Below are 13,224 nucleotides of genomic sequence, written 5' to 3' on the forward strand. Positions count from 1 at the left end.
CCCCTTCACTTTCTCCCCAGATTCTTCATACTCCGAACCTCCTGACGTTCAGCAGCAGCTGAACCACTACCAGTCAGCAGCTCTGGCCAGGAACAACAACAACACTAGCCCCCTCCCGCTCTCTGGGGCGGCTGCAGGAGCTGAACAGAAAACTGAAGCCACCCTAAACTGTGAATTTTGTGAATTCTCCTCGGGTTACATTCAGAGCATTCGGCGTCACTACCGTGACAAACATGGAGGGAAGAAGCTCTTCAAGTGCAAAGATTGTTCCTTTTATACAGGCTTTAAGTACGTATTGTACAAAACAGATAAACTGAAATCACTTCTAACACTTTAAAAGACAAGCACACTAGTTCCTGAAATGGCTGCCTGGAGCTGAAGAGAAACATAAGAATGGATGATTAGGGAGAAATACAGAAGAACTGCCCTTCCAGATCACGACAGGATTAATGTAACCCAGTTTCCTGTCTGACAGCATTCACTACTACCTGCTGTAGAGGGAAGGTGCAAGAAATCCCTGCAATAGGTTGTTACAGAATAGTGTGTCCACAGAGAATGATTCTTCCTGATCATCTGTGGTTAGAAGTTGGTTTATGCCTTGAAGCATGAGGGTTCCCTTCCGAAAACTCCTGGGTGTGTTGTTGGAGGGCGTTAGAAGCTAGCATGAGAAGTAAGGAAGGCAGATGTTCTAGTGAAGTAGCAGAGTTCCAGCACGGCCTGTCTAAAGGAATCTTTACCCTGTAACTTTATAATTTCCTCCCTTTTCCTCCATCTAGTTCAGATGGCAGAAGTGAAACGCATACCCAAAAGTGTGTGACAGTATATTTGAATATTTCATCAAATCAGTTAAACACCCGAAAATAAAAACTCAGCTATTTCCATGTATTTCCAGTTCCAGGGTTTTAGACTGTTTTTCATCACTTATTATTATTATTATTTTATTATTTATTACTCCTTTCTCCAACCAATAACACTGGACATAACAAAACTCTCTTAAATCAACATATAATTAAATCTGTTGACACTTGTGACATGGAGGTTTGCGTTCCTTAATGCAGTGTTTCTCAAGCATTTGGGGATTAGGTCTTTCTTCTCAGGAATGTAGAAAAGTCCTGTCCTCTATTCATTATGGAGAGTGAAACACAGAAGAACACCCACTGAAGTCAATGAAAAGACTCCTATTGACTTCAATGGCCACTGGATCAAGCCCAAAGCCAGCAGAGTTTATCATTTCCTTGCTATCAAGCCAACAGGGACTGTAAATTCCTTAGTGAAGGGTTAAGCAGCTTGCTGCATTTATAGACTCCACCACTCCTTAATCCAAAATTATTGAACCACCCAAGTTTACAAACGCCTCCTCCACAGCTGGCCGTGTAGCCAGCCAGGTGCCTAGTTAACTTCCTAGGTATGAGCGGGCAGTGTATCTGTCTTCTGCATGTGCAGCTAGTACTATAACTTGCTGCAAACGTTCAGTGCTAACTAAAGTCTAGGTATCTACCAGATCCGGAGCATAGCGTTTCAGCTGTTTTTGAGTTAGGCCCACAAAAGAAAGGTGGCGAGAATGTTTCTGCTGTCAGAAAGACATTTATCTTCAGCCTTGTGACTCCAGAACAGTTGAAGGAATTTTGCTCAAACTTTCCAAACATGTTTCGCCTTTGGCAGAAACCAAGCATGGAAGTTTTCAGCCCAAAGACCTCTTTTGAGCCTGTGGAATGGAAATTCTTTTGCTGCATTACCTATAGCGGCATGACCAGTGCAACCACTGTAATAGAATATTTTGTCAGAGTACATGATGGCTATGTAAGAGTAAATCCTGCAAATACATATGCACATGTGTTACTCGTCTGAGGAGTCCCACTGAAGTATCATGTGGCTTTATACAGACAGGAGTAAGTGGCATCTGTAGCACTTTAAATAACACTTCAGTGACAGAGCTGTGGCACTTGAAGTGTGTAGGCGTATGAAATACTGATTTTTATCTCTTCTGCTTCTCCTTACTTTATAGATCTGCTTTTACTATGCATGTGGAAGCTGGGCATTCAGCAGTTCCTGAGGAAGGACCCAAAGACCTTCGCTGTCCTCTTTGCCTGTACCACACCAAATACAAACGTAACATGATTGACCATATAGTCCTGCACAGAGGTAAAGACATCCCTTATAGTATTTGTGTCTGACAAAGAAAACCTTGAACAATGCCTGTTTATTTCAGGCCCATGAAATGAAGTTTTCATCTGAATGTGAGCATCAAAGTGTTGAGTAGCCCGGAAGCCCTTGCACATATTTTTAGTAATGCATTTTGTTTCTTTTCTGTGAAGTACAAAGAATTAGACCAAAGTGGATAGAGGCAGATTTGAAATTGCTGTTTAGAATTTTTGCCAGAAATGTTTACAGTCATTTGACACCTGTTTAGAGCATGTTATGGTTCTCCTATCACTCTGTGGGGCAGGATAGCACCCTTCTGACTGAGAAACATCTTTACCGTATATATGTATTTCTAATGAGCCCATTATCTAATAATCTCTGTTCTGTACACATTGTTAAAGGATGGCTCTATTCCATCTGCACCGTCCCCTACCCTGGACACCTCAGAGGATCCCATGAGGACTTAACACATATTTCTTCACCACATCTGCATCAACTATTCTTAGGAGCAAAAATGGCTAAAACTTTTTAAAACAATTAAGAGCTGACTTAGAGATTATCCTACTCTATTAACCACAGGCTTGAAAGTTCAGAAGAGACAGCTGTTTGGACACTCTGGGCTGGGATTCCTGCCGAGAGTTATCGCACTTGATGCTTACAGATGGTCTGTTGGCTGCCTAAATCCAAACCCATGTGTTGTGCTGGCACCCTGCCTACTTGTAGGTTAAGCAGAATCTCGCAGTATGATATTGATGCTGACCAAACGTGTGTTTCAAATGCCATCTTTTCCTGGAGGAGGTTCTTCTTGTGTGGCAGCGCTGTCACACAATATACTTCACTATATTCTGGGCTGCTTCAGGTTTAGAAAGGCTCCAAACAATGAAGTAGATAGCATTGATAGGTACTTCTGGCTGTTGGAAAGACTGTGTTGAAGGGGCATCTGGGGAGATCATACAGACCGTCCCAGGACTCAAAAGGCATGTCATAGAGCCAGCTCAGTGAGTGTAAAAGCTTGGCAGGCAATGGCACTCAGTGCTGAGATCATCCTCCAGAGGTATTCTAGCACTAGACAGCTCAAGTCTGTTGAACTGCAGGATCCGTCTTCAATGGCTTTTGAGAAGAAGGTGGGTTAGGGTGTGTTTGGGCTAATAGAAGCATCACTGAGGAATGTGTTTATCAGCACTTCTGGGGTACTGATTGGGTCAGAAGAGTTCACTAGGTATAGTTTGTGCGAGGAGTTGTTATCATTACTTGTGTTACCACACATAGGAGCCCTAGTGATGATGTTCTCTGTCCTGTGTTTGTATCTGGACCGTGCGATTAGGCACAACTTTTAAAGTGGGAATAAACAAATGTAGATAAGACAATGGGTTGCAGCGCGCTAGACCTGGTTGGAAAACTTCCACTAATGCAAGATTTTTGAGGAAAACTGCGAATGTTCAATAACCTTTCGTAGCACTTTACGTGTTCAAAGCACTGTGGAGACATTAATGAGTCGATCCTCACAACACCCCAAGGAAGCAGGCAGATAACTCTTTTGTGAAACTGTGGGTCAGTTCCTTGGCACACTGCAGCGACTTTGCAATGCTCCAGCCATGCAGAGCAGCCTTGAACCCCTGTCTTGGTGAGTCTTCAGGTAGAGCAGAGCTGCCCACGTGGCAGCTGTGAAGCATCCCTCTGCCCAACTGCCAGAACAGTCCCCTAAGAGTTATTGGTGTCTGTAAATAATAGAGACCAGACCATTTGCTAGATGGGACCGTGTGTGCACGTTTGCACATTTGCGCTCCTTGCTGAGCTGCGTTTCTGTTTCCATTTTCCAACAAGCTCTATAAGATAGAGCATTTTTCATCTCCGTTCTAATCTGGCCCTGTGAAAAGAGACGTATGTTTGTCTTTTAATTTTATCCAATTTATCCAGTGCTCCTATCTTAGATCTCTAGACATACAAAATAAAAACCTGAAAACACAGACCAAATAAACGAACTTGATAGTCAACACTACTAAGAGACCCCTCCAAAAAAGGGCAAAAAGTATCCAGACTTTCCAAGTTCTTTTCCTCTCTCCCTGCCCCCCATCGTCCTTAGGCAAAGCTTCATTGTAAATAGCCTTTGTGAACGTTGTTGCAGTGAATCCTACAGAAATTCCCTTTTATACCATTCAGGCAGTGTACAGAGGCCTTAGTGTAAATGAGACTTGGGCCTGGGAAGAGTCAGATGATGTCCGCTTTCAAGGGCCTACGAAGAGCCATTCTTCCACACACATAGCACCCAAATGCTAAAGGACTGCCAGGTCAATGCCTGAATCATCCATCCAAGTCCTCCTTCCTGATGACATATGACAGATCAAAAACCTCACCATGGTGTATGACACTAATTATGGCGGCCTCAGTAGAGTGGTTGAGGGGTTAATGTGCGAGGGCACTGAAATATCTTTGGATCTTGAAAGCTAAGCCTTTCTGGACAGGAGTGAGACATGGGGTAGCTGCCCTGGTGCAGTCTGTTCTGAAGCCATTCCAGAGACAGACAGAGGGCTTGGTGTCAGGCTGTCTGTCCAAGCACTAATTTTGCAGGGGGTTGAGGGTGAGTAATGGATGCTGTGCATAAAAACAGTGGAGCTATGCTAATTTACACCAGCTGAGGATCTGGTCCAGTATGTTGCTTGGTGCCCCTTCTCCCTCCCCAGTGGATAACTAGTTACAGGTGTACAACCTTGTCCTGGCTAGTTCTCACTGTGATGTTCGTTTCTTTGCCATGTGGCACTGAAGGATGAAAATGCACTGTAAATATTGTTTCTGTTGAGATGATGTCCAGAGGCCCCAACTGGAATGAAAGGTCCCTGATTTCAAAGGATGTAGCTGACACTTGACAGCACATCATCTTCTCTTTAGCCCAGTGAATGGCTCAACTTCTATCACCACCCATTAACTGTGGTGAAAGCCATTATGAGCTAGAGCATTGAATGGTTTGTTAGAGAAGTTTAAGCAAGGAGTATGTTTCCCATTAAAAGTTATGGGCGCTGGATGTTGTTAGTCTGCCCCTGAGAGCCTTCTGCCATGTGTCACCTACTCAGCTCAATCAGTTACACATCGTCAGTGTGGTTTAACTTCCCTTTTATAGGCACAGAGGAGCAGTGATTCTGTGCCCTTTCCTAGTCTGAAGGGGGAAGGAATTTATAGGACCAGAGCCTGCATTGCAGGCACACAGTGGTGAGGAGACTTCTGAGTCACTCTTGGGCTTCATGGCAGTCCGATTTGGAGAGTCCTTGGAAGTTCTGTAACTGGAACCAGAGAACTCCAGATCTGTGCCCAGCTCAGCCATTAGCCTTTAATTTAGCCCAGACGATGCAGTTACATTTTACTGGCCATTCTCTGATGTGCTTTCCTATCCAGCATATGACGAAAGGCTCTGATATTTTTCCAGTGCTGAAAGCTAAAGCCTTGATTCCACAAGTTCAAATGCACAGAACTCGGAGGGAGCCTTCGAAAATAGCTTTCCTATGCCCCCAAATGGTCACAACTTTAAATCCTGTTATCTTGTAGCCTCCCCACCATCACCGGTTTTTTCTTCCCCTGAAGGGCCTTGCATTTTTACAGGTGGAACAACTGTCACTGGTGCAGGAGCAAATCTTACTTGTTCTGAGCCGTTAGCAAGAATAGCTTTGGGGAAAATTCCACTTTTTGGAGTGGTGTGAGGAGAAGGAAATATTTCAAAATCAAGTTGATTTTTTTGTTTGTTTTTGTTTAATAAACAGATGCTTGAAGGAGCTGAGGGGTTTGGAATATTTAAATATTTGAAAAAGAGATTAATGGGCAGAGAGGGTACGTGAAATGGGCAGAGAGGCATGATAAATGCATTTATTATATGCATATCACTCCTGTGTGTGTGTGTGGGGGGGGGTTGTCTAGGAATTCTACATGTACAATAAATTACTAGAAACCAGGATTACTTTAATTTCTCCAAATGGGAGGCAAGAGACCCCATGTTTCCACTTTACCAAAGAAACTGATACATTGATCTGGATCCACCTCTTCTGTGGCAGAGCTCCGCTGAAATTTATGGAGCTACACCAGTTTACATTAGCTGAGAATTGGGCCTACTTCTTTAAAATAAGTTGTTAGTGATTCACTATGTTACAAACATTGAACTGCCTCTTCACCTGCAGTGCTTAAGGAATAACAGTCTTAAATTCCTGTGCCCTAGTTCAAAAGGGCAGTTAAGTAATGATGACCTTTTGGTGACTCTGTATTGAATGGGGGATTTCCCTTGTGTGCACACAATACTCAGTGGCCGATAGTGGATGAAGGAACCAAATTGTAGGATTCTAGCTCAGTGGAAACATGGAAAACTTCTTATCGGTTACGTTGTTACATGAGTGTGTGTGTGTGTGTGTGTGTGTGTTATACAGTATATACACCTGTCTGTTTGTGAGTAATATTAAAATTCAGTAGAATAATTTTTCACTATATATTTAAACTAAAACCTGAAATGTATATTAACACATTGGGCAGGTTGGCATGAAAAACTGAATTGGTAGAATTAAGCACCTGGGTGAGAAATGAAATGGACGTTAATCTCTAGTCTTACAGTCACAATATTTAAAAGCTAATCTGTACAACATCTAGTGCAGTGGAGTCCTGGTCTGTGACTAGGGTACCACAATAATATTTAAAGGCTCTTCCCTTGGTATGCTCAGCTCAGCCATCATCAGAAAGACCCACCATCCCGTCAACTGTGTCCTACCCACCAACTCCCAGACTCTGCGGCCCTGACTCCTGGCCACACCCCTTTCCTCTCTTCCTTCCCTTTCTCCCACCTAATTAGTGATAGTTTTCAGGGTGACCTCTGCATTCACTGCCTTGAAGAGAATTGACCCTACCTTTGTGGAGGGAATGTAGTTGCATTTCTTTGTGTCAGTCCAGTTTAGCTCCCCTTCCCCCCCCCCCCCCCCCCCCAATCTTATCCCACCCTCAAGAAAACGTTGCAAACTACTTGCTGGTAAATGGATTGTATACAAACATAGCAAATCTTGTTTCTCGGGGGGAAAGAGGGGGAAGGCTGTGGATACAGTGCTGACGTTTTTAAAATGAAAATGCTCTTCTCATCACATTTATCCCAACAGAAGAGCGAGTTGTTCCCATCGAAGTCTGCCGATCCAAACTGTCAAAATACTTGCAGGGAGTAGTTTTCCGCTGTGATAAGTGTACCTTCACCTGCTCCAGTGATGAGAGCTTACAGCAGCACATAGAGAAGCACAATGAACTGAGACCTTACAAATGCCAACTCTGCTACTACGAGACCAAACACACGGAGGAGCTGGACGCTCATCTTCGAGATGAGCATAAAGTAAGTTCTTAGCAGGATTTTCTCTGGGACTATGTACACATTGCAAGTGGTAAGTTGACTTGACTTTTAGCAAAGGTAAGTGATTCAAGATTTGGAAATGACCCCCAGGATGGAATAATTTTTTTGTGAAATTCCTATTTTCCAAAATCTTGTTTGTTTGTAGGGCTTTTTCCTGAATTTTGGGTACCCCTCCTGAGCCATTCAGATACCTGAATGTTTATGTAGAGAATGTACCTTATTTTAATAGTTATGAAGCAACAATTAAGGCAGTGTGATCCAGTCCCATAAAAGGTGGGAGATTTCAAAGTTGAGGTTGCTCTGGAAATAAATAACGTCAACAACATGGCGTGCAATGCATATTTTAATAACCGTGTGATAGATTTTAGTTTACACTTAAGGAAAAGATACATAAAAAATACATCACGTGTACATCATGCTAAGTTAAGGGTGCTTTAGCAATATTAATTTTTATATGGCTGTGACCCAAACCCATTGAAGTCATTAAGTATATGTCCAGTAATATCGGTTGGCTTCGGATCAGGCTTTTTAATTCTAACTCAAGATGTTCTTGTGAGGGATGATCCTCTCCAGGATTGAGGCTTTGCATTGCTTCAGCTCAGAATTTTAGGAATACATATTTTTTGTCAGACTTTGTAGGGAAATAACCACTTAACTCTTGTTAACAGGAGCTAAGCAGTTAAATCCCCATGCTGGAAATTTACTCCCACTACTTTTGCTAAACAAACCAAAAATGTTGTTGACAAAATGAGCGCCAAAAGTGTCAGCAGAATCTGTTTTGCCCTAAAAGTTATTCCACTGCATTTTAAAAACTAGCTCTGTGAACTGCAATGCGTTTATTTTCCTTATGTCAGCTTGTTAATAATTGGCATGCTTCTCTCCCCTTCTCTTTACTGCAGCTTTAGAATCTTTCTACTCCTCCACAATATACAATTTTTAGCTCTCACATTTCCCCCACTGATCACAGCCTGGGTGCTGGACCAGGATTCACTATGCCCCAGGCCTTTGATTGGGTGCTTCATTATGGGAAGATTTTACCCCGTCCTGGCTCTTGCCAGAGGTGTATTCTCCTTGTCCCTAGTCATAGCCTATATAACCCCAGTAGTTACTTTGTTCATGCTGTCTCACACTCTTTAAAAACTAGTTATTTCAGACTATTTTGTGCGCAGGACTTGTATCTAGCAGTGCTCCTTAGGTGTAGGTGCTACTGTCATGCTGTTGTGTTTATTGTCACTTCCCTGTGGGAAAACAGGTCACTTCGTAAAAGTTTCTCAGATGTAAAGTGACTTGCGCTTTAAATTCATTCCAATTCCCCTCCCAGAAAACAGCCGTGCCAAGCTGTTACTTCATCCAAGGTGCTGCAGGAAATATTGTACTGGATTCACCCCGCTCTCTAAGTCAGTACTGGATCAGAGCCTTGGCATAATGCTGGTGCTACAGGAGTGCTGTCATTTCAGATCAGTCTGAATCCAAAGTCGTGACCACTAGTGGTCATTAAAAATCCCAGGGCGCTGTTCACATAAAAGGTATTAACCCCAGTGTCCTGGTCGCGTTTCATCTTGGGTAATTGTATTCTACGTCTCTGTCGTAAATCTTTGTCCACAGTTTGAGTTGGATACACGAGTTCTTCACTTCCCATCCTAAACCTGTTAGGTACTATTGCTGTGAGCTGTTAAATAGCTGGCGCATTTCACCTGAGGGTTAGCGGAATTTGCCTGCTGGGTGAAGTGTTCCCTTTATAGTTTGTAAATCAGTTTGTGAAGCACTTAGCAACCCTTTGTAATGAAAATTAATCTGTTACTAATGAGTCACTCGGACAGCAGACCTGTATAGTTAAAGGACCCATCTCCCAGGCATTAACTGAATGAATCATTCATAAAGGATTCTGTTGCATTAGCGTGGTGCTATATTAATATTATACCACATAAGATTAGTAATCCCCTGCAATGATGAAGACTATAGAATGATTGGGGATTAATAGTGGTGCTTGTATTATTTTTATTATTTATTAAGTTTAAAACCTGCACATAAGGGAAAAACAAGGAAGATCCCTCAGCTAAGATGGTTGCAAGGTGAAGCATGGAGAAATGCTGTATAAAAAAACTTAAGCGAAACAATTAGAGGAGTGTCTAATTGTGTTTCAAGGGAATGGGTATTAACTTGACAGAGTGTTGGTAAAATGGCCTCTGGCAAATTTTACTCATCAGCCATTACTCTGCAAATAGAGGTTTGATTTTTTTTAAATAGACATGAATATTAATTAATGTTTATATTGTTTCTTTTAAGGTGAGTCGTAATTTTGAGCTGGTTGGACGGGTTAACTTGGATCAGCTGGAACAAATGAAAGGGAAAACCGAGAGCTCCAGCAGTGATGAGGAAGAAAAGGAAGAGGAGATGAGCCCCAAGACTGAAGAGAGAGGTCAGTATTGCTTCCTTTTCTCCCAATCTGGGCATAGGAATGTCTCTGAAAGCCCCATAGAACAAGATGAGCCATTGACTTAACAAGAGATTTTTCAGGAACCATAGACACATGTCAGCAAAGGCCTAATAGACAACGTGCATATAGAGAAAAAGCAGATCACATCTAGGCAACTGAGATCTTTTGTACATGTCAGCAAATTGTTCTGTAGCATTTGTATGTCGGTAACCCATATGCAACCTTCCTGTTCCATGTTAATGCTTTGTGATATCGAAGTTAGTGGAGAAATTTATTTTTGGACCATCATCGTTCTCTTGTCTTGCTCTTCGTTAGCTTTTTGTCCTCCCACTCCTCTATGCGTGACTCCCCTTTTTAGGTTCAGACTGGCTGGCAGCTGTGAAGCAAGAATAACAAAGTGCTCCATCTTGGAAGCACATTACCTATTAAGACCCCAGTTCAGCAACATACTTAAGGATGCGCCTAACTTTTCGGATGTGAGTACTCCCGTTGGTTGCAGTCAGACAATTCACTTGCTTCAAGCTGAGAACTTGCTGAAGTGAGTGGCTGAATCAGGGCCTGAATCATCTGTCAATTTCAAGTTACAAGAGCTAGGCAACCTAAAACTGACATTTTTCACATTTTCTTCCAGTGAAATTGACAAAACCTTTCCCAAAAGAGGTGCCAAGGCTGAACACCCTCAGCCTCTTCTCTCTCTGCCCTAGCTCTGGGCTGGAGTGGCTGAGTGCCCCAGCTCTCTGCTGCTCTAGTTCCCAGAGCTGGAGGAGAAGTCAAATGTCCCGGCTCTCTGCCTCTCAGGCAGGCAAGTTAGACGGCTCTCATCAGTTCCACAAATGAAATTTGCAAGAGCCTTCTTGGCAGGCAGGCGGAAAATTCCATATCAGTTCTCCCAAGATGGAATTTGTTCTCAACCCTTCCTCTGAAAATTCTCACTGTTTTGATGTTTCATCCTGGTTCGGGACAATTATTTTTTTCAAAAATGGGAAATTTTTCTTGGAAAGAGATTTTCCATTTTCTGGCCAGCTCTTCTGTGCAGTCCTACTCTATTTTACTCACTAGCACACTCTGTTCATAAAGCGCTCATCACAAGGAGAATGGCATTCTTCTTTTCTGCAGCTGCTGATCCTGGTAATTTAACCAACATTAGTTGGGAGGGAATATGAAAGAGAAATCTTCTATTCGTAATACTGGGCTTTTTCCTTTAATATTTCTAAGTCGATTTAGTGTAATTTGCTAGACCAATGTAATTTTTATGTAATTTGCTAGACCAATAGCCCCAAGAACTGAAGTACTCTGTGTAGTCTCAGAACCCACCCTATATTGCGTACTTCTATCAACCAGACATAATATGGCAGCCACCGCTAACCAGGGTTCATTTTGAACTAGTGACTCTCAAAGATGAATCCCATTACCAGTTCCCTATGCCATCCAGTTCCCACATTCTATCATGCTGCTGATTGGCAGGTTACCAATTTCTCTCTACATCCAACTAAAGGAATGCTGTAAATTTTTTTTGTGAACTTAAAAAGAATTCAAAATTGCATTCAAAAACGATTTCAGAAGGGAAAATACCCATCTCCTTGAAGTTTTTTAAACTTATTGCTGTTGTCTCACAGGCAACGTATAGAACAGAATGTGGGTTTAGGTTATGTCTTTCCTACCAGTGAAATCTCAGCATGTTAGCTATTTGAGTATCATGGCACAGTCCATAGTTAGGACATTGCTTTTTAACAGCTTTTGTGCTCAGTGATAACTCACCCAGAGCTTTTTTTTAATGAGGGCAGAGCCGTCCCTAGGGGACGGCGAATCAGGGTGACCACTCTGGGCCCCATGCTTTGGGGGGGGCCCCGTGGGCTGGTGCAATTAGCTGGCCCCGCATGGGCGGTGGGTGAACCGCTGGCCGGGGGAGGCTACCCCCAGCCCTGCCCCTTCCACCCGAGGGAGAGCGCGCCGGGAGGGAGAGCCACCGCTGAAGCCTCCCCAGCCCCGGGAAGGCAGGCAGCATAGCCCAGCCCCCTGGAGCCCAGCGGCGATACTGAAGCGAGGCCCTCGGGGGGCAGAGTGTGAGCAGGGCCAGGCTGGCTGGTTGGGGAGGCACCGCCTCCCCAGCCTCCCCTACCTGCTCCCGGCGCAGTCAGTTCCAGAAGTGATGTCACTTCAGGCCTGGACCCTGCACTCTCCTAGGAATGGCCCTGAATGAGCGGGAGGAGTGTTGGTTAAGAAACTACATAGCTCTTATCAAATCTTTTTTCCATGAGATCTTTGATGGTGGCACGAGAGAAATTAAAAGATCAGCAGAAGGGATGTCTTTTTCACAAATACTCAAAAATATGGCATCTGTAAGGTGCAGCATCCCAGGTAAAAGTGTAAGTTAGTGTCAATGTAATTAGTCCTGTCAGATCAACAGTGGGTTTCGAGCCTAGGAGCTGCAGTGCTGAAAGCATCAGCCTGTACTGACTGCTCTAGCGAGAGGACCAGATCCCCTGACTTGCAGCTGCAGCAGACCTATTACCTTCTGATGTAGACCAACACAGTAAACATTTTATTTTAACTTCTGTTCAGGATACTTACATCTCTGGATGCTTTTTATTATGCAAATACAAGATTAGAACTATCCGGATTGGGGTTTTAATCATCAGGGACAGTAGATATATCTACATTTCCCAAAGACAGTGGTTATAATGTGGAGAGTATTTCACCATTTTATGTATATATATTTTCACTTGCAGCTGGGTCTCTCCATCTGTGAGTGGTTAAAAATAATCCATGTTTGATCAAACAATGGGTCGAAAAATCATACTTTTTTGAGGATTTTATTTACCTACCATTCTCTGCTGATTACTCTTTAGGAAATGATCTCTCTTCTCTCCCTTTTAGCTAGTATCAGCTGCAGTAGTATCCATGTAATATCTGACATGGTACATACATCCGCTGTTAGAGACACTGTGGGTAAAATTTTCAAAAGTGCCTTTGTCCCATTTTCGAAATAACATTAGGCACTTTAAAAGTCCAAGTTCCATTGACTTTCAATGAGACTTAGTCTTCTATGTCATTAGGACATGAAAATTTCACTCTGCATCTTGTGCCAGGGACTGGATTTTACATAACAGGCCTCTTTCAACTGTAAGTACCATGGATGAAATTCTGCTCGCTGTTATGTTCAAAACACGCACAGAGAAAAGTTAGAAAAAAAACATAAGTGCTCTTGCTGGAAGTTTGTAGTATAACACTATTTTTATTTCTTAGAATTAAGAACAGTTACACACAAGAACCCAAAAACAGAGAG

At 42.9% G+C, this 13,224-nt stretch overlaps 1 protein-coding gene across 13 annotated transcripts in view; it reads left to right on the forward strand.

Annotated features, from left to right (window-relative positions):
* Positions 1 to 13,224, forward strand: part of ZNF462 (zinc finger protein 462) — a 104,309-nt gene that overhangs the window by 83,827 nt on the left and 7,258 nt on the right. For 11 of the 13 annotated variants that reach the window (XM_037902352.2, XM_037902351.2, XM_037902350.2 and 8 more), the window contains 4 exons: positions 21 to 288; positions 2,006 to 2,142; positions 7,260 to 7,483; positions 9,788 to 9,920. In XM_037902352.2, the coding sequence (XP_037758280.1) occupies positions 21 to 288; positions 2,006 to 2,142; positions 7,260 to 7,483; positions 9,788 to 9,920 (762 nt within the window). Of the gene's footprint in view, positions 1 to 20; positions 289 to 2,005; positions 2,143 to 7,259; positions 7,484 to 9,787; positions 9,921 to 13,224 lie in introns of those variants that run through there. The other 2 variants (XR_006290802.1, XM_037902354.2) reach the window with 2 other exon arrangements.

The sequence above is a fragment of the Chelonia mydas genome, chromosome 5, assembly GCF_015237465.2.
Source record: "Chelonia mydas isolate rCheMyd1 chromosome 5, rCheMyd1.pri.v2, whole genome shotgun sequence".
In the NCBI taxonomy this organism is placed as follows: Eukaryota; Metazoa; Chordata; order Testudines; family Cheloniidae; genus Chelonia; species Chelonia mydas.